Source organism: Zootoca vivipara, chromosome 17, assembly GCF_963506605.1.
Source record: "Zootoca vivipara chromosome 17, rZooViv1.1, whole genome shotgun sequence".
In the NCBI taxonomy this organism is placed as follows: domain Eukaryota; kingdom Metazoa; phylum Chordata; class Lepidosauria; order Squamata; family Lacertidae; genus Zootoca; species Zootoca vivipara.
The window spans coordinates 19,819,143-19,844,279 of record NC_083292.1 but is presented as its reverse complement, the minus strand read 5'-3'; the positions used below and the strand labels follow the sequence as shown (position 1 = coordinate 19,844,279).

At 44.0% G+C, this 25,137-nt stretch overlaps 1 protein-coding gene across 6 annotated transcripts in view; it reads left to right on the top strand.

Annotated features, from left to right (window-relative positions):
• The window catches only part of CIT (citron rho-interacting serine/threonine kinase), a 106,730-nt gene that overhangs the window by 19,482 nt on the left and 62,111 nt on the right, over nt 1–25,137 (top strand). For 3 of the 6 annotated variants that reach the window (XM_060269961.1, XM_060269959.1, XM_035099235.2), the window contains exons 10-17: nt 2,122–2,302; nt 14,928–15,030; nt 15,918–16,061; nt 17,111–17,230; nt 17,555–17,725; nt 18,611–18,664; nt 21,793–21,846; nt 24,938–25,078. In XM_060269961.1, the coding sequence (XP_060125944.1) occupies nt 2,122–2,302; nt 14,928–15,030; nt 15,918–16,061; nt 17,111–17,230; nt 17,555–17,725; nt 18,611–18,664; nt 21,793–21,846; nt 24,938–25,078 (968 nt within the window). Of the gene's footprint in view, nt 1–2,121; nt 2,303–14,927; nt 15,031–15,917; nt 16,062–17,110; nt 17,231–17,554; nt 17,735–18,610; nt 18,665–21,792; nt 21,847–24,937; nt 25,079–25,137 lie in introns of all 6 variants that reach the window. The other 3 variants (XM_060269958.1, XM_060269960.1, XM_060269957.1) reach the window with 1 other exon arrangement.

Here is a 25,137-nt window from a genome sequence, read left to right as displayed (position 1 = left end):
GTAGTCGTGGATTGGGCATTGCCTTGTTCCAGGCATTTTTACACCATGGTTAAGGCTGAAAACGGAGGGAGCACATAAACCCATAGGTTAAGAGCTCAGGAAGCAAGTACAGTGGTACCTCTACTTACGAATAACTACTTACGAATGGAGCTCCGTCCACCATCTTGGATGCGGTTTAGATAGGATTTTTTCTACTTACGGATTTTTAGATAGGGTTGCTTCTACTTACGATTTTTTTCTCCCAATGCATTCCTATGGGATTCGACTTACAATTTTTCCCGACTTACAAATGTGTGTTCGGAACGCATTAAATTCGTAAGTAGAGGTACCACTGTAGTCTGCAATGGGCCTTTTGCGTTTCAAAAGAATCCAAAGATACGTTCATCATTTTATCCTTGTTTCAGCAACTAAATTTATGCAAGATTGATTTCCCTCCCTGAAAAAATCTCAACAACCTTGACCTGAACCCCGCACCCCAAAAGGGGTAGAGCACTACCAGTTTTTTATTCTGTGAGTAGATCACAGTCTCTTGGGAGTTGGATGTCCCTGCCATGAAGAGGGGAAATAAAATCTAATTTAACCAATTTATGAAAACAATGCTTTAAAAAGATCATTCTTTACATCCCTATATGTAAAATCGTATCTTATAATATTAATCTCCTCACTGCGTTATCCACCCTGCCGTTTTACTCTTAGTTACTTTTAACCTCTGAGAAAATCAGCTTGCTCATCTATTTGTGAAAGCAGCGTCAGCATTTTCTCCACGAAAGGCTGCCAATATGTATTCTGGGTGATGTGAATTAGGAAGACGCTTTTTTAAAAAATTGGCTTATTAATTCTGGTCATTCACTTGCGATGGTTTAAAAGTATATATATAAAAAGCAAAGAGTTAAAAACCTGTGTTGCAAAAGGCTCTGGCAGCCTAGAGGGAGCTAGTAAGCTCCGGTAGTGACTCATGTTTTGCCTGTGTCCGTCAGATAAGTATCAGCATCTGTCAGGAATAGAGGGAGTCAGGCAGGCTTTAAACTCTGGAGCATGCACAAAGTGAGGAGCAGGGAGTCTGCACTGCAGGGACTGTAATGCTGGCTCCCAGCATTCATTTCCCATCAGCCCTTCAGCTGCCGGAGATCTATACGGAATCCATGGTAACGGCATTAGCACACTATACATTCACCAGCTTGTGATGAGGAGCGAGCTGGCTGAAGGGATTCTGCTTCACAGAGCAAAAAGAGAACCTGGCTGATTTGCATTCTGTGATGATTTGCATTGATTGATTAAATGCATATTTGAAACAAATGAAGGTGCATAATACCTAATGAGCAGGGCTTCGTTCTGTATACGTGCAGCGCCAGCAAGCAACTCTGCTGCTGAACATGGTTTGGGGAAAAGCATATCTCTTCAAGATTTTGTAGCTCTGCTGCTTTATTTAAACCTTAAAGGAAGGCTAAAATGAAGCAGTTTGAGAGCAGGAGCTTTAAGGGTGCCAGCTAAAGGGGGAGAAATTGTTCTTACTCTTGCCTATTTGATAGAGTTGATAGCACTGAAGCTAGACTGCGGTGGAGCCCCATCAGTGGTGTTTTAGCAAAGCTGGGAACATGAATTCTCAAAAGGGCTGGGGTTTATCAGCTGCAGCGTTTCCACAGACAAGATTAATTTAGTAATGGGAGGCGAGGGTCTGCTATCCAGGCTGCGGGTGCTACTGGTTCTGTTTGGCACGACCCCATCTGTAGGCAGAGCAGCCAAGGTTTGCTTCATTGATTCAGGTTGCTTAGATGGATCTCCCTTGTCCAAAGAGATCAGGAGGGAAGCATCCTGCAGACAGACAAGATTGAAACTTGACATATTGCCGTTGTTGGCTTGTTCTTGAAGGTGCAAGGCTGGTTCAAAAGCAGCAAGAGATTCTCCTGCCTGCAGAGTGGTAGCCATGTTGGCAGCCAAAGGGTTAATCTCTTGTTGCTGTAATAGGTTGGAGAGCAGTGGCTCAGCCTGCTGGTGTTAGCAAGATTAAAAGCAGGAGCTGCAGTGCCATTGACAATGCTGAACGAGAGGGACTTTGACAGCAAACTGCAGCTAATTTTTTTTGTTCCTTCTTCTTTATGTTTTTTTTAACGAAATAACCAGCTCCTCCCCCCTTTGTGCCTACCATCAAGTCTGATGATGACACCTCAAATTTCGATGAACCAGACAAGAATCCACGAATTGTATCCTCTCTGTGCCAGCTGAACCCTGCAGGTTTCTCTGGTGAAGATTTGCCATTTGTAGGGTTCTCCTTCATCAAGGCGTTGGGGATTCTCCGAACAGAGTAAGTAGGAATTGCTGTTTTGTAGAGAATGAATAGGGGGAAATCAGTGCTTGATGTACTTGGCGGTGGAACGGGGAGTGGGGGGGGTAAGGTTGGGGAAATGTGAATACCCAGCTTTTGACTGGTCTTCCCTCTGCTATAGGAAGATGATTCAGGCTTTGCTTTAGCTGTGATTCATGTCATTGGCTCTCACCCCCCTTCCCAATATTGTTGCATGAAAGGAATGCTTCATTCTGAGTCTATAACGCTCCTCGTCTTAGAATCTGTCTGCTACATCCTAGAGGGAAGTGAACGGTTTTGACTGAATTCTCTCTCTGTGGCTTTGCAGGAATTTAGGAGGAATTTAGAAGAGTTTCAGATGTTGAGGGGTGGGGGTGTGTTTGATTGGTGTGAAATAGTATTGCCAAGCACTCTAGGTCTACAAGGTTGGTCCAGGGAGGCACAGAGGTGTGCAGTTCATTTTCCTGGGAGCAAACTAGCAAGCAGCTCAGGTTACCCACTGAAACTGGGAGCAAGGTAATCGACAAAACTCATGGTCAAAAGAGGCATTGGAGCTGCAGGATGGATGATGCAGAAGTCCATAGTGATTGGATGTCTTATGGGAAGGTAGAAGGTCCTATACGGCAGTGATACAGGGAAGAGCATCAGTTGTATAATGATGCCCCTTCTGGTCTGGTGGGCCCTTAATATATATTTTTTTGCTGCTACTGCCCAGAAGTAAAGCATGAGTATATAGCACGTCCAATTGAAGAATGGCTAAATGCAGAGACTTGACTTGGGATTCCAACGTACAGTGTGCTGTTAGCCCGCCCCCAATGTCTCCGTATAAAGCAAGTTGTATTATGGGGTAGAAAGTCTAACCAAATCAGGTCCCTGCATTTAAAAAATACAGTTCAAATGTGAACACTTGGGGCATGTGTGGAAGATGATTTGTTTAAAAGAGAAGCCTGGAAACCGAATCTGATTCCTCTCCTGGCACCAACGATGTTCCCAGGGTTATGAGTCAGAGAGGAACCTTAAATAGGCCAGCAATTAGAAGGGAGCTTCTTGACTGCCTGTGGTGTTCTCCTACTCGCAGGTGTCTCTTTTCTGGTGGGGGACGAAGACAAGGGAGTACCAAGCAGGAATTGGAAGGTGGTGCCGTTGCCTCTGCACCAGTGAGGCAATCCTCTCTTGATCTATTTTGTGCTCAGTTTTGGCATTGTCGCTCCTGGAAATCTTTTTAAAATGTTCCGATGAGAACTAGAAAGATGGTTGCTAGACTGGAAATCTTCCCTTTCACAATAGGCATCTTGAGCTGCCGCTATCTATGTGATGGAACGGTGGGTTTATATTGGCTAATTCGTGGAGGTTATCAATGGCTATTGGCTGAAACCTCCATGCTCAGAGGCAGTATACCTCTGTGAATACCTAATGCTGGGGGCATAAAATAAAATAAAAGGCTGTTGCCTTCACATCCGGCTTGTAAGCTGCCCAGAGACTTCTAGTCATTTTAGTCCGATCCCGCAGGGCAATTCCCGGGGCTTTTTACTGTTTCTTACAAATGAACCTTTATTCAAGGAGGTAATTATATTTTTAAAAAACGTAAATTTTGGAAGCTGAAGATTAGACTAGCAATAGTGATCAAATTAACAATTAAGATCTTGAAATAAAAGATCAGAGACTTTTTCTGAGACTTTAAATTGTGCTCCAGAACATCTGCTCCGATTTCAGAAGAAATAAAGAGTGGCTAAGGCATTATTTTGACTCTTGCCTCTGCCATAAAATCATGTACTGGCTTTAGGCAAGCATCTCCCGCTCAGCCTGTGGCCCCCACCTGCCTTGTGCAGCTAATTGCATCAGCAGCTTACCTTGCAGGATTGTTGTAAGGATTGCAATGAGATGATGTGTAGGGAGTGCTTTGAACATTTGAAAGCATTGTACAAATGCTGCTATTAATATTTAGCACTGAGTTGGAGACTAATAGATGAAACTCTTTGGTATGATCTTGTCCAGAAAATGAGTCCATAATTGAGATTATAGATCTCAGTACAGAGATATATAGACCATTGTTGCCAGGATACTTGAGCCATTTTAGCTGAACTGGAAGTCCAGATTGCACACTGTATTCATTGACTTACGGATCATGTTTTGTGGCATTAGTTTATTGATGACCCATGGGATAGCTTTGCTGTCTGATGTATTTTTCACCTCCAACCTGGGCATGCAACTTGGTGAAGACTATCTTGGATGTGTAAAAGGGTTGTGGTTGATTTGCTTCTGCTTGGATGCTGGTACAGTTTCTGTGGCTACCTTACAATTTTTAGGATACATTGAAAATGATGTCATTTGGATTTAGTAAAGGATTTTCTTGCAATAGCAGATATTTCTTAAAGAGAAACATATTGCACTAATATGTTAACAAACATATTGTGCTAATTTCATGTACACCTGGTAGATACTGTTTATTTATTGTCGTTTAGAGTCAGAACCAGAAGATTAATTGTCTGTTTCTGGCTAGGTGCAGCATCCTCAAATGACTTAATTAAAAAGTAGCAAGGTCAGTTATGATAGTTTTAGGAAACCTCTCAAGATTTCAAGTCGTGCTGCTGCATATGCCTAGACATTCTGATTCTCTGTATTTTATACTGCAGACCAGGGCTTTTTTTTTTCCAGCCAGAACTCTCAGGTAGGTGCCATTGACATTCTAAGAGAAGGAGGGAGGTGTTCTTGTTGAGTTCCAGCACCTCTTTTTCTAGAAAAATAGCACTGCTTGAGACCTTTATAGAGTTTTATATTGGTTTAAGTGAAATGGCTTCCCCCAAAGAATCATGGGAATTGTAGTGTTGTGCAGCTGCTGCAAATTCTCTGGTGGAAAGCTTTACTCCCTCCTCACAGAACTAGTTCCCAGAGTTCCCTAGGGAGAGGAAATGACAACAGTGTGCGCCACGCTACTTATGTGGTGTTGATATGCTCTGTGTATTTTTAAAATTCGGGGAGCCATTTTTGTTAATTGTGGAGTATGACAGGTACTTCTCAGTCAACAGGGTCTTCCAACTGTTGAGATGAAACAAGAGCCTAGACATTCTGCATAGAAATGGTTGATCAGCTTGCCCTTTAAAATAACGAGACGGGTGCTTATGAGATGGTCATACATCTGGAAGCAATGGTTTTAATTGCCCTTCTCATTTTTCGGTCTTGAATATCATTATCATGTTTGATGTCTTATAAGAATGGCTATATATTTCATGTAGAAAAGATAAAGTGTATTTCAGAAGATTAGGGTGTTTCTGTGAGAGCTTGAGTCATCTGGAATAATAAGTTACGGTGTCTTTCTGCTTGTTAACTGACATTTCTCAACAGCAGGCTTGTCAACTGGGGCATTTTAGATACCGTATTTTTGTGTGTATAAGACTAGGTTCCCCCCCCAAAAAAAATAATTTCAAAAATTAGGGGGCGTTTTATACTCTGGGCCATCTCCCCCATTTTCTCAAATCTGAGTCTTATACATGGAGGCGTCTTATAGATGGAAAAATACAGTAGGCTAAGTATATTGTGTGGGAGAAAAAGGATTGTACCCAATCATAGTCCTACTCAGAGTTATACTCATTGAATTTAATTCATCAAAGTTAAAAATAATAATAATTTTTTTATTTATACCCTGCCCAACTGGCTGGGTTGCTCCAGCTACTCTGGGCAGCTTCCAACACATTTAAAAGCATAGTAAGTCAAGTCTACCAATTTCAACAGGCCCACTGTGAGCTAGATACTGGATACAAGGCCTGAGCTCCCCATCTGAGTTGCTTTGGGTCTCAGACACCTGTCAGTGACCAGGAATCCTGGTTTCACACAGATTTGAAACCAGAATTTCACAATTCCACATTCAGAAAAGCTGTGTGGCATTCCAGTTGATAAGGAAAATTCTGGATTGTAACACAGTCCATTGCTTATAGACTTCATCTTGCAAATCACAAGGCCATGTGCATGCCTTGATTTATTTTGATCAATAACTGATTGTTTAGTAGACACTAGACATGGATTGAATTAGCAAGCGTGGATGTGACACAGGGCGACCCATGCTGGAGTGTGAAATCTCCCCTGTCTTAATAACACATTAGTGCACTGCTAAGGAAAGTGATGGCATTTGCAAGGTTGCTGTTGCCATAAAGTATAGGAGGGGGAGGAGAGAGAGCAGCAAGCTCTGAATTTGAATCCTAGCCCTTAAAGCACCTTGTGCAATCTTTCACTGAGGTGGTGGTAACCTGTATCTGGGGTGTACCACTCTGGAGTGCTGGTGCAAGGAGTCTAACAATGCAAGGGCGCTCCCTACAAATAAAGTAGCTAAAATTCCCTGCACATAGAAAACTAGCAATTCAGGGAAACGACTGTTATCGACATGCTTGTTTTCTACGTGCAGGGAATTTATTTTGGTATCACTTGATAGGGGCATTCTGTCACGTGATCCCCCGCCTTCAGTCTGAAGTGATACAACTTCCTGTGAACTGTATGTGGAGTTCGGCTCTGCTTCAACCAGTGAGGTGTCTTGGGCAAGGACTGCTGAGAACTAATTACCAAACTAAGTACTTTAATGAGCTGAGAATTGGTGGGAGAATGTCTATATGGGCTGATTTTTTCTTGCATTGAAAGAACCACCCACAGCCTTGATTCAAGCCTTGAAAAATGTCATCAGCTGGTCTGCTAAGTTCCTTCAACATCTGAGGCTTCCTGTTCAGTGACCCTCTAAAAGCTGCTGTTTATGTGTTGCTGTAACTGAGGTACATTGATGAGGGGCAGAAAATGGAATTTCTTTTAAAGCAGAAACTAGGGTTCTCAAGAATTTGGTAAATAAAACACTTTGTTTAGGGAGGCTTTTAATGTTTAATCGATTATTTTATTTTATTTTTCTGTGGGAAGCCGCCCAGAGTGGCTGGGGAAACCCAGCCAGATGGGTGGGGTATAAATATATTATTATTATTATTATTATTATTATTATTATTATTATTATTATTATTTCTGCATTGGAAACTGGTTTCTGGCATTGGGGAAAACCAGCATTAACTTAACCTATTAATGTGTATGTAAAGCAGGGATGAGGAACCTGTTGTCTTCTCTGAAGGTGTTGGACAACAGCTCCCAGCATCTCTGACCATTGGTCATGCTGATGAACATCTGGAGGGCCACAGGTTCCCAACCTCAATGGTGTAAACCAGACACCCCCAAACTGCGGCCCTCCAGATGTTTTGGCCTACAACTCCCGTGATCCCTAGCTAACAGGACCAGTGGTCAGGGATGATGGGAATTGTAGTCCAAAACACCTGGAGGGCTGAAGTTTGGGGATGCCTGGGGTAAACTAAGGTATTACATTGGGATCATCTCTCTTCCTCCATCCCGCGCCATATTTCCTCATTGGCTGTAAGGCATGATCTCGGCATTAGGAGTTGTGACAATGTCCAAAGTCACATGCATTCTTAAGACTGTGCATCTGGAATTCTGCATTGTGTACTATAGAGATTTCATCAGATGCACACAAAGGAAGCTGAAGTTGTAGACGGGGCTGGTGAGTGCTGCTGTGCTCGCCCTGCCACAAGCTCAAGCTTGTTTATTTATTAATTTTATTTCTGTCCGACTCTTCCTCCCAAAGTAGCCCAAGGTGGCAAACATCCATGGTTCAAGCAATGCAATAGTTTACATGCTTTTGCAAATATATGATAATATTTGTTAATTATTGTTTTGACAGAGACTGTAGAAGATGCTCTTGCATCTGGAGGAATTAGAGCAAGCCTTTGCAGGAGATGGCTAATTTTTATTTTTGTCTCCTAACTGCCTTTCTGTCCCAAAATAGACCAACCAGGTTGCTTACAAGCAATGTAAACACTGACGCCTACAGCATCATTTAGTAACAGTTGGGACCCAATAAAAACTTTCAAGGCAGCAAAAGGATTTTATAAAAAAAGGATTGCCTATATAGCTCATCAAACCTTTCATCAAAAACCCACAGGAATGGGCCTGCTTTGTGGACTTCAAGGGGAACAGTGGTGGCAGGTGATATTCCACTATTTAAAAAGGCCCCTTTCGAGTGGTAAACCATAGCAGGACCTTATCCAAAGACCTTATCACCTTGCAGGGGGTGGGGAGCTTGTATGGGAGAGGTTTTTTTTTCTGAAACACCCTTAATCGAGACTCTTGTCTAGGGTTTTCATGGTCCTGAAACAAATTAACAGCTAATGAAATTCTTCTAAGATGGGCGGAATGTGGTTCCAGAAGATGCTTGGACATTGGACAGTGATTTATTTATTTGTGTGTGAGAGAGACCATCTCTATAGTCTGGTATATATTCTTTTGTTTGTTTCAAATAGTTCTATTGGGTTTTGATACTATATGATTCTTACCTGCCCTGGGACCTTGTGGTGAAGGGTGGGTAAGAATTCACTTTAAAAAAAATAAAATTTCAATCATGCACAAAAAATAACACGAGAGGAAGAACCTCAAATAAAGGGCCACCAGTTTCTTAAGCACAAGGCGAGAAAACATGAGCAAACACCTGTAAATAAGCTTTTAAGATTGCCATACTTCCCCATTGGTGGCGACAAAGAGTCCTGAGATAAGTATTGTAGCATTAGAAATGAAATCCCACAATACCACATAAACATGTTCTGTGGTTTCTAAACCTTTGGAGACGTTTATATTGTTGCACGCCACCCCCAATCTCTGCCTAGCAGTGACAAGATTCCAGCTGGGTTTGGAAAATTAGGTACGGCAGAGACCCATATCTTTTAAGTCACAGTGTTTTATTTGCACTTATATACACCTGAATCTACTGTGGAGAGTTCAAAGCATTCACATCTCTTAGTGGCCTTGCTTCCTGCAGGAGTGCAGTATTGGATTCCAGGGCAACCAAAACACCATCTCCCCATGTCTCTTAGTTCCAGCCTGTCATTCCCAGCTCACGTGGAGCTTTGCCCCTCCTCCTCCTCCTTCTCACTGCTATCTGACTCCAAGGAGCTCCCAGAGCCTACAGCAGACATGTCCAACTCTCAAGAGACTGCAAGTATATTAAAAAAACTGGCAGTGATCTACCCATTGTCATTGGAGGGAAGAGGAACATGCGTGGGGTGGGTGGATTGCCCAGATTTGTTGAGCTTTCTCCCCCACCCCCATAACTTTTTGTACAAGATAAGGATCCCGCGATCTACCAGCATCAGCTGGGGATCTACCGGTAGCTCACAATCTACTGGTTGGACATCCCTGGCCTACAGCATTCCTATTAGGAATCCTAAACCTGGCCTTTGTCCACTAGCACTCAGCAAAGAAGCCCCACCCCCCAACCTTGGAAACTGCCCTCCTCTGTTGAGTGGCTGGGAGTCTTCTGCCCTGGTGATGGTTTTTATTGATGGGCCATTTACAGAGGTGCCTCGCTAGACGAAATAAATTCGTTCCACGGGTCAATTCGTGTAATGAATTTTTCGTCTAGCGAGTTGCGGTTTCCCATAGGAATGCATTGAAACTTAATCAGTGCGTTCCTATGGGCTCCGGGGGGACTGGCAGCGGGGAAGGCAGGCAGGCGGCACTGTACTCTGCTTTATTCCTTAAAGCAGGCATGGCCAAACTTGGTCCTCCAGCTGTTTAGGGACTACAACTCCCATCATCCCTAGCTAACAGGCCCAGTGGTCAGGGATGATGGGAATTGTAGTCCCAAAACAACTGGAGGGCCAAGTTTGGCTTGCACTCAGCTGGTCCTGCCCTGATAGCCTGGTTTGTTTGCGTACGCTAAACCTAGGAATTTCCGTGTTTGGCCCGCTGTAATCGAACCTTGTTTAATTCTGACTTTTACTAAAGCCAAGAATTATGGGGAGGATCTGGCACAAACCCACAACACATTTAGAGGGATCTAGCCTCCCCCCCGAAGTTCATAACAATATTATGCATTATCTTCTCCGCGATGGCCAGGTTCCGTATGTTTTCATGCCATAAAGATATTAGCAGGCCCTGTGGTGTCCTCCACACTTGTGCTATAAGCACCCTAGCTGCTCCCAGTAGCCAGCCAGTTAGTTATTTAAAATAATTTTAAAACAAATAGAATAGAATAAAAAAATGAAAGAACACCAGTTAGGGAACGTACTGGATGACTGGGAGTTTCTGGATTGTCTTTGCAAGCAGCTCCACACGGAGGAAACCACAAATTGTAGTCTTAAACCTACATGATGCCAGGTGTGTAGCCTTTCTCAAATATACTGCAGCAGGGGAAAAATCTAATTAGTTCTGAAATGTAGGGGGAAAAACAAATGGCAGTACTTTTATTAAATGGAAGGCATTTTAAAAACTCTAGGCAGCCTGTGGGAAAAGATACTTCCTCAGCAGGCTTAGCCATTTAAATTATATTGTACAGAAAAGTTATTAAATGTGAAAAGCGTTGTAGGGAAAACTGAGGTGGGGGCTGTTACTTGGGTCATTTGCTGTCTCTCAGCCTAACCTGCCTCACAGGGTTGTTGTGAGAGTAAAATGGAGAGGGGAGAACCATATATACCACCTTGAGCTCCTGGGGTGCGGGGGAAGTAGTTATATAAATGTAAGTAATAAGAAATGGGTAGGTGTTTTGGGGAAGGGCATAGCTCAGTGGTAGTGTTTCTGCTTTGGATACAGAACGTCCCAGGTTCAACCCCCAGTATCTTCAGATAGGTCTGGGAATGTCCCCTGTCTGAAACCCTGGAGAGTTGCTGCCAGCCAGTATAGATTGCATTGAGCAAAATGGACCAATGGTCTGACTTGGCATATGGCAGCTTCCCATGTGTTGCACGAAGCTGGATTCAGCATATTGAAGTAAGTGCTTGTTTGGGAACAAAGTTATGCCCCAAGTTCATTTCGTGCTTTAATATGACCTGCTGTATGCCTTTTCTTAGTTTGGATTATGTTAGAAGAATTTTGTGTCTTGGTCATTGTTGTTTTTTTAAAAAAATGATCTGGAGCTGGCTCACCTAATTATGTGGTAATCATTGGAATACGTATTACTAAACGCTCTCATAGTTGGGTGTATTGTAGTTCCTTAGTAACTGGCTTCAGATTAGAAAGTCTGTTGGTGATGGGTATGTACTAAAAATGGGATGAAATGCTTTTTCATTGATTCATTCATTCAGTCGGTTAGTTGTACCTTCCAAAATAAAATGTTTCCAGGGTGTCCTACAACACAAGCAATACAAAGAATTTAAGGGGTCATCCTAAAGAGACACTAAGGCTTAATCATAGAAAGGGTTTCTGAGCAGAGTGTTTTTTGCAGCACATCTAAAGTCAGCAAGAGAAGGTGTGTGGCAGATGTCCGGTCATAGGGCTATAGCATCAGCTTTGAAAAGGCCCTGTCCTTGGTCCCCACCACTCTGATTTAAGAGATGGTGGGCCAGGGAGAAGAGTTAGTGAATCTAAGCTCAGTTAGTTAGAGCGTGGTGCTGATAACACCAAGGTTGCAGGTTTGATTCCTGTATGGGACAGCTGCATTGCATTGCAGGGGGTTGAACTAGATGATCCTCAGGGTCCCTTCCAACTCTATGATTTTATGAAATCTATCATCTTGAAGTCACACTATGGGTGCAAGTGGCATTTGTGTTGGTGAAACTCTACATTGACTGCCTGAGATGAGTCAAAGTGCAGTGGAATTTGCTACCAAGGAGTGTGGTGGAGTCTCCTTCTCTGGAGGTCTTTAAGCAGAGGCATATGTCAAGAATACTTTGATGGTGTTTCCTGCTTGGCAGGGGGTTGGACTGGATGGCCCTTGTGGTCTCTTCCAACTCTATGATTCTGTGGTTCTATGCAGTAGAGTATGATAGGGAGAAGGAATGCTGGCTGCTTAGATCCTTGACAGGAAGAACATTTTGAAGGCCTAGAGAAGGAAGGTGGAAGCAGGAGCTGGAAGTCTGAGAAACCAGCAAGCAGGTCAGAATGGGGCTTTGCAGAAGGAATTATCCAGAGAAATAAGAAGAAAGAAATTTGGTGATACGGGTAGAGAGGAAAGGCAAATATGACTAGGTTACAGAGGCTATGTTGGCTGTGTTGGCTGTGTTCTCCCCCAACTGTTGAAGGCAGCATGCCTCTGTACACATACTGGTGGGAATCACAAGAGGGAAGAGTACCGTAAGACTTGGGGGTTTGTGTCCTGCTTATGGACTTCCCAGGGGCACTGTAAGAACAAGATGCTGGACTAGGTGGGTCTTTGGCCCAATCCAGTAGGGCCGCTCTTACATACTTGTGCATAAGCAGGATAACAGTAACACAGTGATATCACCAAAGCAGCAACTAAGATGAAACAAACATAAAAATCTCAAGTCGCCTACCCCCCCCCAAAGTTAAGCTGGGGTAGGCCTTCATGGAGAAAACGTTCTATTCCACCAAATTACTGATAGCGATTGGTCCTGTTAACTAACCAAAGTGTGTTCACCTTTGGTTCTGCCTGTTGTTCCTCCGAGAGAGCAGAGCAAGGTCTTGTTTGTAATGCCATAGGCAAGCTTTGAAGGCTTGGTGCGGCAGATGTCTCTCTCTCCCCCCCCCCCCAAATTCATAGCTGTGTGGAAAGGAGACTGGGACATGTGTCCCTGTTACATTGAGCCATGGGGGAGGGTCAGAAAATATCAGTATGACTTGCTGTCGGTCAAGCCCAACTGGAGTCTGGAGAAAGGCAGGGCCTCGTAGAAACTCCAAAGTCAGGGAAACCTTGAAGTTGGGGGAGCTGCCACACTTTTGGGGCGCTCTCAGCCGGCAAAAAAGAAAGTAGTGACCAATGGCACCCTGGCAAGTATATGTACTCCTATGGACAGGTCACCTGCTTTTTCTTTGCATTTGTGCTTCTGCAAATTCCTCTAGTAGTAAGCATTTGCTATTCAAACTACCCCAAGGTATTTATTTCCATGGCTGGCTTCCCTCCTCGCTCCAGGGATCTACAACCAGTTTATTAATTGCTTAGTTTAAATAGGCTGTGCTGCTGTGAATAGCTTTTGTGTGTGCATGTTGTGGTTTTCTTTTTCTTTTATTACGTTAAGCATTTAAGGATGGGTGGGGGAGTATAAACATGTTTTATCAATCTAGTTCTTAATATACAAAGTGTCTAACAACAAACAGCTCCAGTTCCAGAAAGAATATTTCAGCGTTGGCCCTCTACAGCAGTGTTTCTCAACCAGTGTGCCTCCAGATGTTTTGGGACTACAACTCCCATCATCCCTAGCTAGCAAGACCAGTGGTCAGGAATGATGGGAGTTGTAGTCCCAAAACATCTGGAGGCACACTGGTTGAGAAACACTGCTCTACAGTGCTGGCATGTAGAGTAGGTTTTGATGTTTTTTTAGACAACGGGATCTGTCCAGGCAATGTTGTATAGGGGTTAGGATAGCTAGTATTTTTTTTTTTTTTGAGCCAGAGGATCACATTCCCACATGGACAACCTTCTGGGATCTGCATGCTAGGTTGTAAGGGGCAAGAGGGTCTTAATCTGCCTTTTGTCTGTCGTAGTTGTGGAGAAATGAACTACAACTCCTATCACCCCCAACAAGCATGGCCCATGGCCAGGGATAATGGGAGTTGTGGTTCAGTAGCATCTGGAGGGCCAGAGGTTCCCCACGCCTGGTCTATCACACTGAGATGGTGATGTCTGAACCAGGCCAGTGTCTTTCTCAAGCCACCAAGCACATCTCTGGGTGTTTCTTTTCCCCCATGAAGAGTTTTAACACTTTGCTCTTCTAATGCTAACAAACACTGTGCAAGCTACTACCGGTAGTAATGCCTCTAGGTTAGACCTCAATAATGTACTCTAAATGGAGGTTGTGCTTAATGGTTGGAAACCCCATGGGGTCTTTCTATCTTAACAACACCTTTTTCATGTCTTTCCCATTACTTCCTTTGTCTGGCTTCTAAATCACAGCCATAAAGATTGTCATGTGTTGTGGTGGCCTTTGTGAAAATCATAATATACCCACCTTTCTCAGAAAAAAAAAAGTCTTTACGTGATGCTTAATAGCAACATAAAGTGGCTCAGCTCTTGTAACTAGGGCATTCTCATATTTATCTTGCAGCCTATCCCAATAACATTCATAGGGATGTTCTGGTGGGTTTTTGCATCCTCTGGGGGTGGGGGTGGGGTGAGGAAGGACCTGTGGGTCCTCCAGGGGTTTCGGAGTCCAACTCCCATCGGGCCCAGCCAGCATGGCTAATGGTCAAGGATTATGGGAGCTGGGAATTGTAATCCAGCAATGTCTGGGAGGAAACAGCTCTCCGCTCATATCCATAAGTAAATAATGTCTCTTATAGTCCGTCCACAACAAAAAGTATGTGGTGGCCAGGTTACTAAGTCATTTACCTGACTGTAAAGCGTTTATCAAAATGTGCCACTATGTTTTTGCTTTAGTTGTATTATCTGATATTCAGAGTTGCAGCCAATGTTAATCGTGTATAGAGTAGAGCCACTGAAAATAATCTGACTAACTTGGATCCATTAATTTCAATGGGCCTGCTCTGAGTTGAAGTTAGATAACACCAGGTTTTTTTTGGGGGGGGGTCGTGTGTGTGTAATTATCTTTTTATAAACCATATAGACTGCTCTGGTGTGGTGGTACATAAATATATGAACATTATTATTATTATTATTATTGGGGTTCTTTTTTTCCCTTTAAAGGTCTGCTTTGGGTTTGGATTCTCCAGCCAAGATTAACTCCATGGAAAAGAGAATCCTCCTTAAGAGTAAAGAGCTGCAAGACACCCAGGATAAGTGCCACAAGGTATTTATTTACATGGCCAGCCTCCCACCTTGCTCCAGGGATCTACAACCTGTGTATGCCAAAGGACCTACCAGATGCTGCTGATGGGCCCACAGCTTCGGTGGAGCAGTTTCCTCCTCACCAGTTAGATGAGGGAGATGAGTTTAGGTCATGTCTCTTTCTAGATCCGTTAATTTTATAACAAAAGGAGGCTCTGGATTTTCTCTAGACCTTTGCTTGGCCTGGCGGTGACGGCAGTGGCTTCCAGCAGGTGGCATTTCTTCTTCCATCAAATCCTCAGCAGCTTCGGTTCTGTTCTGAATGCTACGAAGTTTCTCTTCTGCTGCTTCTTTTCCTCTCTTCGTCCTTCGGTTTCTGCTTATGTAACTGTTGCCGCTTCATTGATTTGACAGTGAGAACTGTTGCTGAAAGAAAACTCACTGGGATATACATTTTAAACCCCTCTCTTTGTTTTGAGAGACTTTAAAGGGTGTGCCGTTACTTCTCTTTCTGTTCCGTGCTGGACTTGACATTTGATCCCTCAGAAGGACATGGGGGGGAGCCCTCCTCTGGTCCAACATGGATTTGGGATAAAGCTAAAGTGACCCATCTCTGGAGAAAAATAATAATCAGGTGAAAAAATGATTGTGGCTTCTTTGCTAACTGGGGTTCGAAGAATGACTGAATGGGAACAAGCGGCTTGAATGAATGGGGTGACTTAGACTTACTGCCTTTCCTTGAGAAGGAACTGTGAATTCCCAGGAACAGAACCATGGTATTTGAATTTAAACAGAATTCTAGCCTAGTCTCTCTTCCAGAGACAGATTTCCTCTTGAGTTGTGCATCCACCCTTTGTCTGCTCGTAGACCCTTGGGAAATGCTTTTAAACCTTTTAATGTTTGTTGCAGATGGAGCAGGAAATGACTCGCTTGCACCGCAGAGTATCGGAGGTGGAGGCTGTACTTAGCCAAAAGGAGGTGGAACTGAAAGCCTCCGAGACCCAGCGATCCCTCCTTGAACAGGACCTGGCTACCTACATCACAGAATGCAGTGTGAGCCTCTACCTGTTCCCCCTGAAGTCACCGACTTCCGTTGGTCTAAAACCTTTCTGTTATGGATGTATCAGTAAGGCATATGGCAGAGGGAGCTTAAGAAGCATAGCTGCCTTAATTAAATAGGGGTGGTTAATTGGCAAAGCACTGTAAGCCTGTTACATGGTTTTAATTCATTAATGACCTGATAAATTGACAGCATGGCAGAGAAGGCAGAGGAAATTTAGCTTGAGTCTTCCATGCAGAAGATAGCAGCAGATATTGTGCTTGTTGGAGTTTACACACTTTGGACTATTTCCTTAGCCAAATCTGAAGCAAGGTAGTCATGATTCAGAAGCATTTATTTGACACTGGTAGGGAAGTCTGTGCAAAGAATCTTCCAACATTGATCCTTTTCTTTTTGTAGTATTGGCGTATCTGAAATTGCCAATACTTTGACTTTCCAAGGAATTCTTGGTCTAACTGGAGGTGTCAAGAGATTGGACCTAGTGTCCATAAAGTACATAAATGTACTTTAGCAGGGATAGTTGCTGGTGTCCTCCTTGCTCATGTAGCTCTTTAAATTGCACTTCAAAATGTTTGTTTGTTTTGTTTGTTTTTAAGAAAACAACATACAGTGGTACCTCGACATGTCTTGACTTCTGAAGGTTTCGACTTACGAAGTCGGCAAACCCAGAAGTCTTTTCGCCCCGTGTGCGTTCTGCGCCTGCGCAGAAGTGGCGCGTGCGGTCGGTGCATGCGCAGAAGCGCAAAATCGCGCTTTGCGCATGCGCAAAACGGACGCTTCGACAACCGATGGATTTGGCTAACGAAGAGCGCCGCGGAATGGATTTCCTTCGTAAGTCGAGGTACCACTGTACCATATTTCATTCAAGCGGACGTGTTCTTTTGTTGCTGTCGAGGCAGGAGACTGGAGCTGAACAGAAGCTTAAGATGCAAGCTTTGGGTTTTGCTGTCCTGTTGGTTTGTTTTTTATCCATAACTGATAACATTTTCCTTGGTACAGCGGCATGCAAAGTGGCTGTGTATTAAACGTTGCGCTTTTGCAGAGCTTAAAGCGAAGTCTGGAGCAGGCTCGGATGGAAGTGTCTCAGGAGGATGACAAGGCACTGCAGCTCCTTCATGACATCAGGGAACAGAGCCGGAAGCTGCAGGAAATCAAAGAACAGGTGTGTGTAGCTACTTCTCAGTGGAATATATTGGCTGATGATAGCTTTGGCTTTGGTTTGTGCTATCCAGTCCTCACACTAGGAATAGATCCAGGGTGTTGGTGGAGTTTAAAAACTTTTCTCTCTCTCTCATGTGCGGCTTTCCATATATATACATTTTTTAAAATGAAAGGGGACATAACCTTTGTGTTCGGCAAAAATGTGTTTCACTTTGTGTGGTTGTGTGTGCTTCCTCCCTCTGTGTTTTTCCTTACACAACTGCCTGGTTGCCATTTTTTTCCTTTGTTCTTCCTGAAGTGTGTGACGCCCCACTTCCTCCCACAGGAGTATCAGGCTCAGGTAGAAGAGATGAGGCTAATGATGAATCAGTTAGAAGAAGACCTCATTTCAGCTCGCAGGCGGAGTGATCTTTATGAATCGGAATTGAGAGAGTCCCGATTGGCTGCTGAAGAGTTCAAACGTAAAGCCACAGAATGTCACAACAGGCTCCAGAAGGTAGCTAAGGTCAGGGTTCTAGAATTCTGTTTGGGGGGTTAATTTTGGCGGTCTTGCTCCTCACACCAATGTGTACTGAGAATAGATTCGACTTCATTAGTCTTAGTTTTCATGCCATGATTGCTCCGCTCTGCTTCCAAAGGTAGAGGCAGCAATGCTTCCAAATATCAGTTGATGGGAACTGCAGGAGGACAGAACGGTCTTGTGCTCGAATCCTGCTTGTGAGCTTCGCACAGGCATTTGGGTTGGCCATGGTGAGAACAGGATGCTGGACTGGATGGGCTATTGGCCTGATCCAGCAGGCTCTTCATAGGGTTGCAAATAAAAAAAACGTGGCTTTGGAAGATATTCAGACTTTTTATTTTGGTAGTGAATAGAAAAAATAGCATGAAATGGAGCAGCAATGGTTAAAAAAAAAACACCCGAGAAATCTGATAGTCATTAATAATCTACATTTTTCTCTGTTACCAGTCAGTTTTTCTTGCCTGCCTATCAAGGGTTCATGGGAAAAAAGGTTTTGTGCAAATTAATTGGAATAGGTGCATCTATTCCAGAATTCCTGTTCTCCAAAAGGAAAGAGTCCATTCTCACCACTCTTTATCAATTTACCCCCTTCCTCTTAGCATAACTTAGTAATGGATCTACTGACATGATTCATTTGCAGTTTGGAACCGCAACACTTTTATTTTGACCCCATTTATTCATTTTAAATACCAGTAAAAAAAAAAAATCATGACCCATTTAGAGCTGCACTTTCTAATGTTCGTTTGAAGAAAGAACAGATTGAGACAGCTTTGAAACTGAGGAACTGCTGCTCATACTGCGGTGTCTGATCTGAATCCTGTTGCTGGGTGGTTCATCTTTCTTTCATCTTTACTTTTAAAGGTTAAAGATCAAGGGAAAACGGAAGTAGGAGAGCTGTATTCCAAACTGGAGAAGGTATGTTCCTGTGGGCGTTTTGTACTGATAGAACCCCAGTATGAATTCAATGGGCTTTTCATTTAGTGATTCTGTGGTTTGATTTTTAAGTAGGCCTGATCAATAGGTGGTGTTTCTCCCCCCCCCCCCAGCACTTGTGAGATGTATATATGTAAGAAAATGGGGATTTTGTGGTAAGCGGTGTGGGTGATGAAACATCCTAACCCTCCAGACTGAGTTGATGCCCTGTAGTTAAGTTTTCATGAACACTCTAGCCACTTGAGAGCACTTGCCCACCTTGTACTTTTTGCGGCATTTCAACCTTTGTGAGTTGAAATGAACTTGCAGCAGCTGGCTTAAGGACAGGCACAAGCTGTGTTGGCAAGTCAGGGAAAGTTCAAGAGAAAGAAATTTCCAAGTTAGGGATACTTAATGGGTAGGAGAACCCAGAGGCAGAGTGAGTGGGTGAGAGAAGCAAGCTATACTTGACAATTTACTTAGAAGTGGAGAGCTATCCTTCTAAACAGCTCTTCTTCTAATACAATGAGTTTTAGGTGACTTCCCTGCCCTTCCTTCCCCTTGCCCACCCCATAAATCTGCTCTGGGGGGCTGGGGGAGCCCCTGGAACAAGTTTAGGGGCACACAGGGAGAAAAGGGGCAGGGTCGTCCCATTGCACAGCTGAAAGTCATGGTGCTAGTGGAGCTGTTTAGTTGGGTACCTTTAAGGAACTTTAAGGAAGGGTAGGCATATGAACCGGAGATCTGGAGTTGAGAAAATGAGGTGCTATAGGGAGAAAACCCTGTGGTCCAGTGCGTTAGCAGGAAGGGATGGAGGCAAGAGTGCTGCTTCTGAATTGATAGGGAAGCTGGCTAAAAGCTGGGGCGGTGAAGAGTGGGGCAGTAGACTGAAACCCTGAGGCCAGAGAAAACCAGAGAAAATGCCAGAAAGAAGGGGCTATATATACCTGTTGTAAGCGGCTCAACACAGGTCTCAAAACCCGGAGTCCAGAGAAGGGTACAGAGTTTGTCCTCAAGAGGCAGTAAACCTTGCCCAAAGGCTGTATGGGTAAAGACCATTTTCCTTGGAGAAGGAAGCTGGACCATGTCCAAATGGCCGTGTGCACCAACAAAGCCAACTGTGCAATTTCCTGATAGTCAAAGTGCTATGACGCCATGACTCATCAGAAGTGCAAGATGGTATGGCCCGATGCCAATCCAGTTGCAAGTAGTTCCAAAGGTGAACTGCAGCACAGGGCATAAATCGGGGGAGGTTGTTGGGAGATTCATTCCCCGTCTGCAGTCATAGGTTTATTGTGTATCATATGACTGTATGTGTTTTCATTCCACAGAGTGGATGTGACGTAGACAGGATGTTTGTCTTACTGTCTTCCTAAGTGGGACTGTTGTTCTCCTTTGTTCTTTCTCTTTACTGGCTGTGAAGCTAGAGAGAGGGAGCCATAACGTAGAGCTCCCAGTTTATGTGTAAATAAAGCAGTTTAGCCTTACTTACTGACTTGTGTGTGTGTGTTGTTCTTCACGTTTGTGAGAGCAATCACATACAGTGGTACCTCTACTTACGAATAACTCTACTTACGAATGTTTCTACTTACGAATGGATGCGGTTGGATGCGGTTTAGATAGGATTTTTTCTACTTACGAATTTTTAGATAGGATTTTTTCTACTTACGAATTTTTTCTCCCAATGCATTATTATGGGATTTGACTTACAATTTTTTTCTACTTACAAATGTGCGTTTGGAACACATTAAATTCGTAAGTAGAGGTTCCACTGTATTTGGCCTGTGGGGCCAGTTTAGCCACTGGCCCCCGGGACGGCTTAATGCTGACAGGTAGTACTGGAGTACTGTGATCTGCAGTGCCAAGGAGACGTAGGTTTGTGTCAAAGGCGCTCCCCAGCCAAAGGAGTGGACATGGCAGATAGTTAACTCCTCATTATCAAAGCTGACACATAGTCATTTCTATGGATCTGAATGCCCTTGCATAGGACTAGTGTCTAGGCAGCTATTCCCAGGTCGTCACTCAATGGAGCAGTTGCAGCGACAGGGGGCCATTCCCCCTCTACCAGTTTATATACCTCCCCCCCCCCCTCCCGATGGGCATATAGCCAAAGTTTATGCCTATGTGGAAGCATCCTCTTCTCGCCCCTCTTCAGTCCCCTCCAGGTTCTAGGAAACAATGGTGCAGGAGAGGGTGGGGGAGCTCCAGGCCCTTCACTTGCCTGACCTGCCTCTTCCTCCTTTTCTTCTGACCCATCCTGTGCTCCACCCTCCAGCTCCGAAGCCTTCCCAGGCTCTGACTCTTGCCTCCTGGCAACAACAGTCCCCCCCCCAACTCACTGCCCCCTCTCCTGAGTCAGACTTCAGCCCCTCTTCCCCCAGTTGCACACTCATCAGCGTCCTGCCAATCCCTGACATCTTCCTAGACGCAGAGCTGGCATCTGGGTAGGCATTGTTGGGCCACTGGCTCTACTGCGATTCCTTTTCACATTTGCCCTCCTATTCAAGAAGGGAGAGCAAGTAGGTCAAGCAATGGGAGTGAGAAAGAGCGGCAGCCATCTCTTCCAGCTGACTTGGCTGTCATTTCCTTGGTTGAAGTGAGGATTGGGCCCAGGGGCAGCAGGAGAACAAGTGGGCAGCGTTGTTGGTAGATAAGCAACCAGCCAAACCCTATTTTCCTTAGACCTCTAATCCTTCTAGGTGTTTCTTTTCAAACATGGCATGGCTTATTGCCAGAAAAGTAATGAATGTTCCATATTCGCAAATGGCTTTTCACCAACCCACAGTCCTTTCCACCTTGCAAAGAGAAGCTTTGTACCGTTCCCAGAAATATTTTGCTAGCCAACCAGAATCAAGCTGGGTCCCTTTTTGTTCTCCATCTTTCATTGGACAACTGGGGTAGCTGACACGGTACTCTCCAGATATTGCTGAACTTCAGCCCACATCATCCCTGACCATTGGCTATGTTGGCTGGGATTGGTGGGAGTTGTAATTCAACAGCACCCAGGAGGAGGATGCCTTAGTCAAGAGGACCTGCTTTAAGAAAGCATCACATGAGAGTGTGGGGGGACTGCAGTGATTGGATGTAGCATTACACTGCCTAGTATTTCCACGCCTCTTTCTTCCTTGTAGGTGAATGCAGAACAGCAGGTCAAAATCCAGGAGCTACAGGAGAAGCTGACAAAGGTAAGGTTTGGATAGGTGCGTGTTAAGAGAATGGATTGCTTTTGCATGCGACTTAAAAGTTGTGAGTCGCTTCTTATGCAGTTTATACATCTCCTCCTTAGACTTACCAGCAAGCCGTAATGCAGAGGAGGGGAGGAGTGGTGTCTCGTGTTCAAAAACAGAATTAGTCATTGTGCTTTGGATAGGAAAGGGAGAAGAAAGGTGGGGGATTGGGATCCAAAATCGTGATGATCTCAGTACTTTCTCCTCTTCACAACATGTCATCCTATGTTTATTTTTAAAACCGAAGCTGAGCCAGAATTGGAATATTTGGTAGAGATTTAACTCTGGGAGGCCAGATCAGGCGCTCTGCACCAGGTGTGAGCTTTTTCAGTACTGGGGGCCACATTATAAAAATAGAACGAACCCTGAAGCAGCAACAGATTGCGACTGCTTAATTTGGATCTACTTTTCATGAATGGGGTGGGTGCCAAATCATAATTTGTGGACGATGTTGCATCTATTCTGGAACTTTGCATACAAAGTGTGAAACCTTTTAGAGCAGCCCCTGAGCCAGGCATCCCCAAACTGCGGCCCTCCAGATGTTTTGGCCTACAACTCCCATGATCCCTAGCTAGTAGGACCAATGGTCAGGGAAAATGGGAATTGTAGTCCAAAACATCTGGAGGGCCGAAGTTTGGGGATGCCTGCCCTGAGCAATCTGAGACATGTTCAGCACTAATGAGGCACTAAAACTGAACTTAATTTCTCTTGTAAAGGGAACCTGTGTGTCTGTTTCATGTAGGGGTGTGGACCTTTTTCATGATGAGGTTTGCATTGGCCTGGTGGAAAGCTATCGGGGGCACACACAGAGAATCATTTCCCATGGAAACAAAGGCACATAAACCACTCACAATTTGCCTTCTATTTTCTCCATATACTTTTTTAAAAAGTTTGTTTCTTTTAAAAAGGAAAACAGTTCCCCATCTCCTTTTATCTGTAATTACTGTGCAAAGGCCAAAAAGAACTCCTGTAATACCATGCAAATAACATGCCAGTTTACAGCTGAACAGCCTCAGACTTCATAATGCAATTGTACACATGTGGTTGCAAAATGCATGGACACTTTTGCCACCAACATAAGCCTACCTCTCTGCTGAGTGTTTTCCCCTTTGCATTAGACTTCTTGCAGAGGAAGGAACTGCCATTATGCAGTGGAGATGTGTGGAGACTTAGGCTAAGGAGCCCTGGGTATTCTTGCCTGAGACAAGCCGCTAATTTCCTAACCTACTTCATGAGTTAGAGATGTTGCTGTTTATCACTTGTAGAGCATCCAAAACTGTTACGTCGAAGTGCTGTGTACAGGTTGAAAGAGACAGCGTGGCATAGCGTGGTAGGTGTGGCTGGAGCAGAGCCGCAGCTCATTCTCAAACACACTTGTGCATATTGGGGGGGGGGCATGGCAAGGACACACAAGGGAGGTTGGATTGGGCTTTGGCTCCCCCATTTCAACTCTGCTCTCACTTCGGTCACACCAGGCATCCCCAAACTGCGGCCCTCCAGATGTTTTGGCCTACAACTCCCATGATCCCTAGCTAACAGGACCAGTGGTCAGGGATGATGGGAATTGTAGTCCAAAACATCTGGAGGGCCGAAGTTTGGGGATGCCTGGGTCACACCTTCCTCCTCAAAATCTAAACAGAGAACACCAAGCTGTGATGCTGTTTGACCATACAGCCTGCCAGGAGCGCTCTGGGCCTGGAAACAGGAAATGTAGCTTTCTAGATTAGTTAGACCACAAGAGGTCAGGCAGGGCAGGTGCACTGAAATCAGTAGCTGTGGCATTACAGCTACATTGGGCACCCGCAAGAGTTAAATATGGGCCATGGATTGGCCACATGTGCTTCCAGTTGTCAAACAGACAGTAACATTTCAGCCTAACTTTTGTTGCCCAGAGTAATTTTGGGCGTTTGGGGGATATTTTCCCAGCTATGCAAAGATGAAAAGATACAACATCATCAGAATGTTGGGGATCTGTCTGCTATTTTACAGCTATATTTTTCCAGTTCTGCAAAAGGGATGCTCTTAGTTGTAGTACTTTAGATTTAATTACTTTCTGGTTAGTTGTTCATTTACCGTGGGCAAGCTGACCAGCATATTCACAAAGGTTTGGATTACATGAGCTTCATTACCAGGCAGGAGGCGCAACAGCACCTGTCACACTAATGAGTAATTGAGTAGCTGTGAAGTATTGCACTTTTGCAGGGGTGTGTTGCTGGCTGCTTCAGGTTGAGCAGAAATGTTGCAATCTTATTTGAAGGTGGGTATCGCTCCGTGGAAGGATTGGCTATGAGTTGTTCTGGTATTAGGCGTGGAAGCACTTTGCACTGCAGTCATTCAACGGTGGTTTAAGAAGCCTCGTCATGCTTTGCTTGAGATGTGTTTTGTTTAGCTAGGGCCTTTCCTAAAACTAGCCGCTCCACCAACCTACGTCAGAGCCTAGCAGTCAGTTGCCTTCTCTTCTCCCTGCCACTTTCCCATTGGTGCCTCCCTCTCCCAGACAAATTAAAGCAAAGGCAATTGCCATAAATTGCAGCAAGCATAACAGGTGAACACTGAGTAAATCGGAAAGTCTGCTCATCTGCTGTGCAATTATATTAATGCCCCCATTAAGGTTTTCTTAAGGTTTTAACTGTATGTCCTATTACTTGGGTCAATAAGTCTAGTTCAATTTCTGGAAACGTGTGTGGATTAATATATTTTTAATTTTGCATAAAATTTAGAAAATGCTTGACTGTAAAAACCTCAAAGTGGTTTACAAAAGATATACCAGTAACAGTAAGAGCTTTAAAAAAAATTACAGCCCTACTTTAAAACATGTGAAAGTTAAAATACTAAAACAGATTAAAATTACCTCAACTTTAGGATTCAATAGTATTCTAGTACTGTACAGTGTTCAGAGTTTGAGAGTAATGCACACACACACACACTGTAGTATCAAAGTCTGCCACTGATTAACTGCTTCATTAAGTTGTTACTGAAATGCTGAATATTGGCGCTTGCAATCTTATACACGTTAAAAACTTTAGCATTATTCTGCCTATTTTTCAAGGCGATGAAAGCCAGCTCAGAGGCCACTGAACTCCTTCAGAACATACGCCAAGCGAAAGAAAGAGCCGAGAAAGAACTGGAGAAGTTGCAAAACCGGGAAGACTCTAACGAAGGCATGAAAAAGAAATTGCTCGAAGCAGAGGTTGGCAAAAGCTTTTAACTTTTAAGATGTTTGAGTAACCGGAATGTCCACTTCAGGAA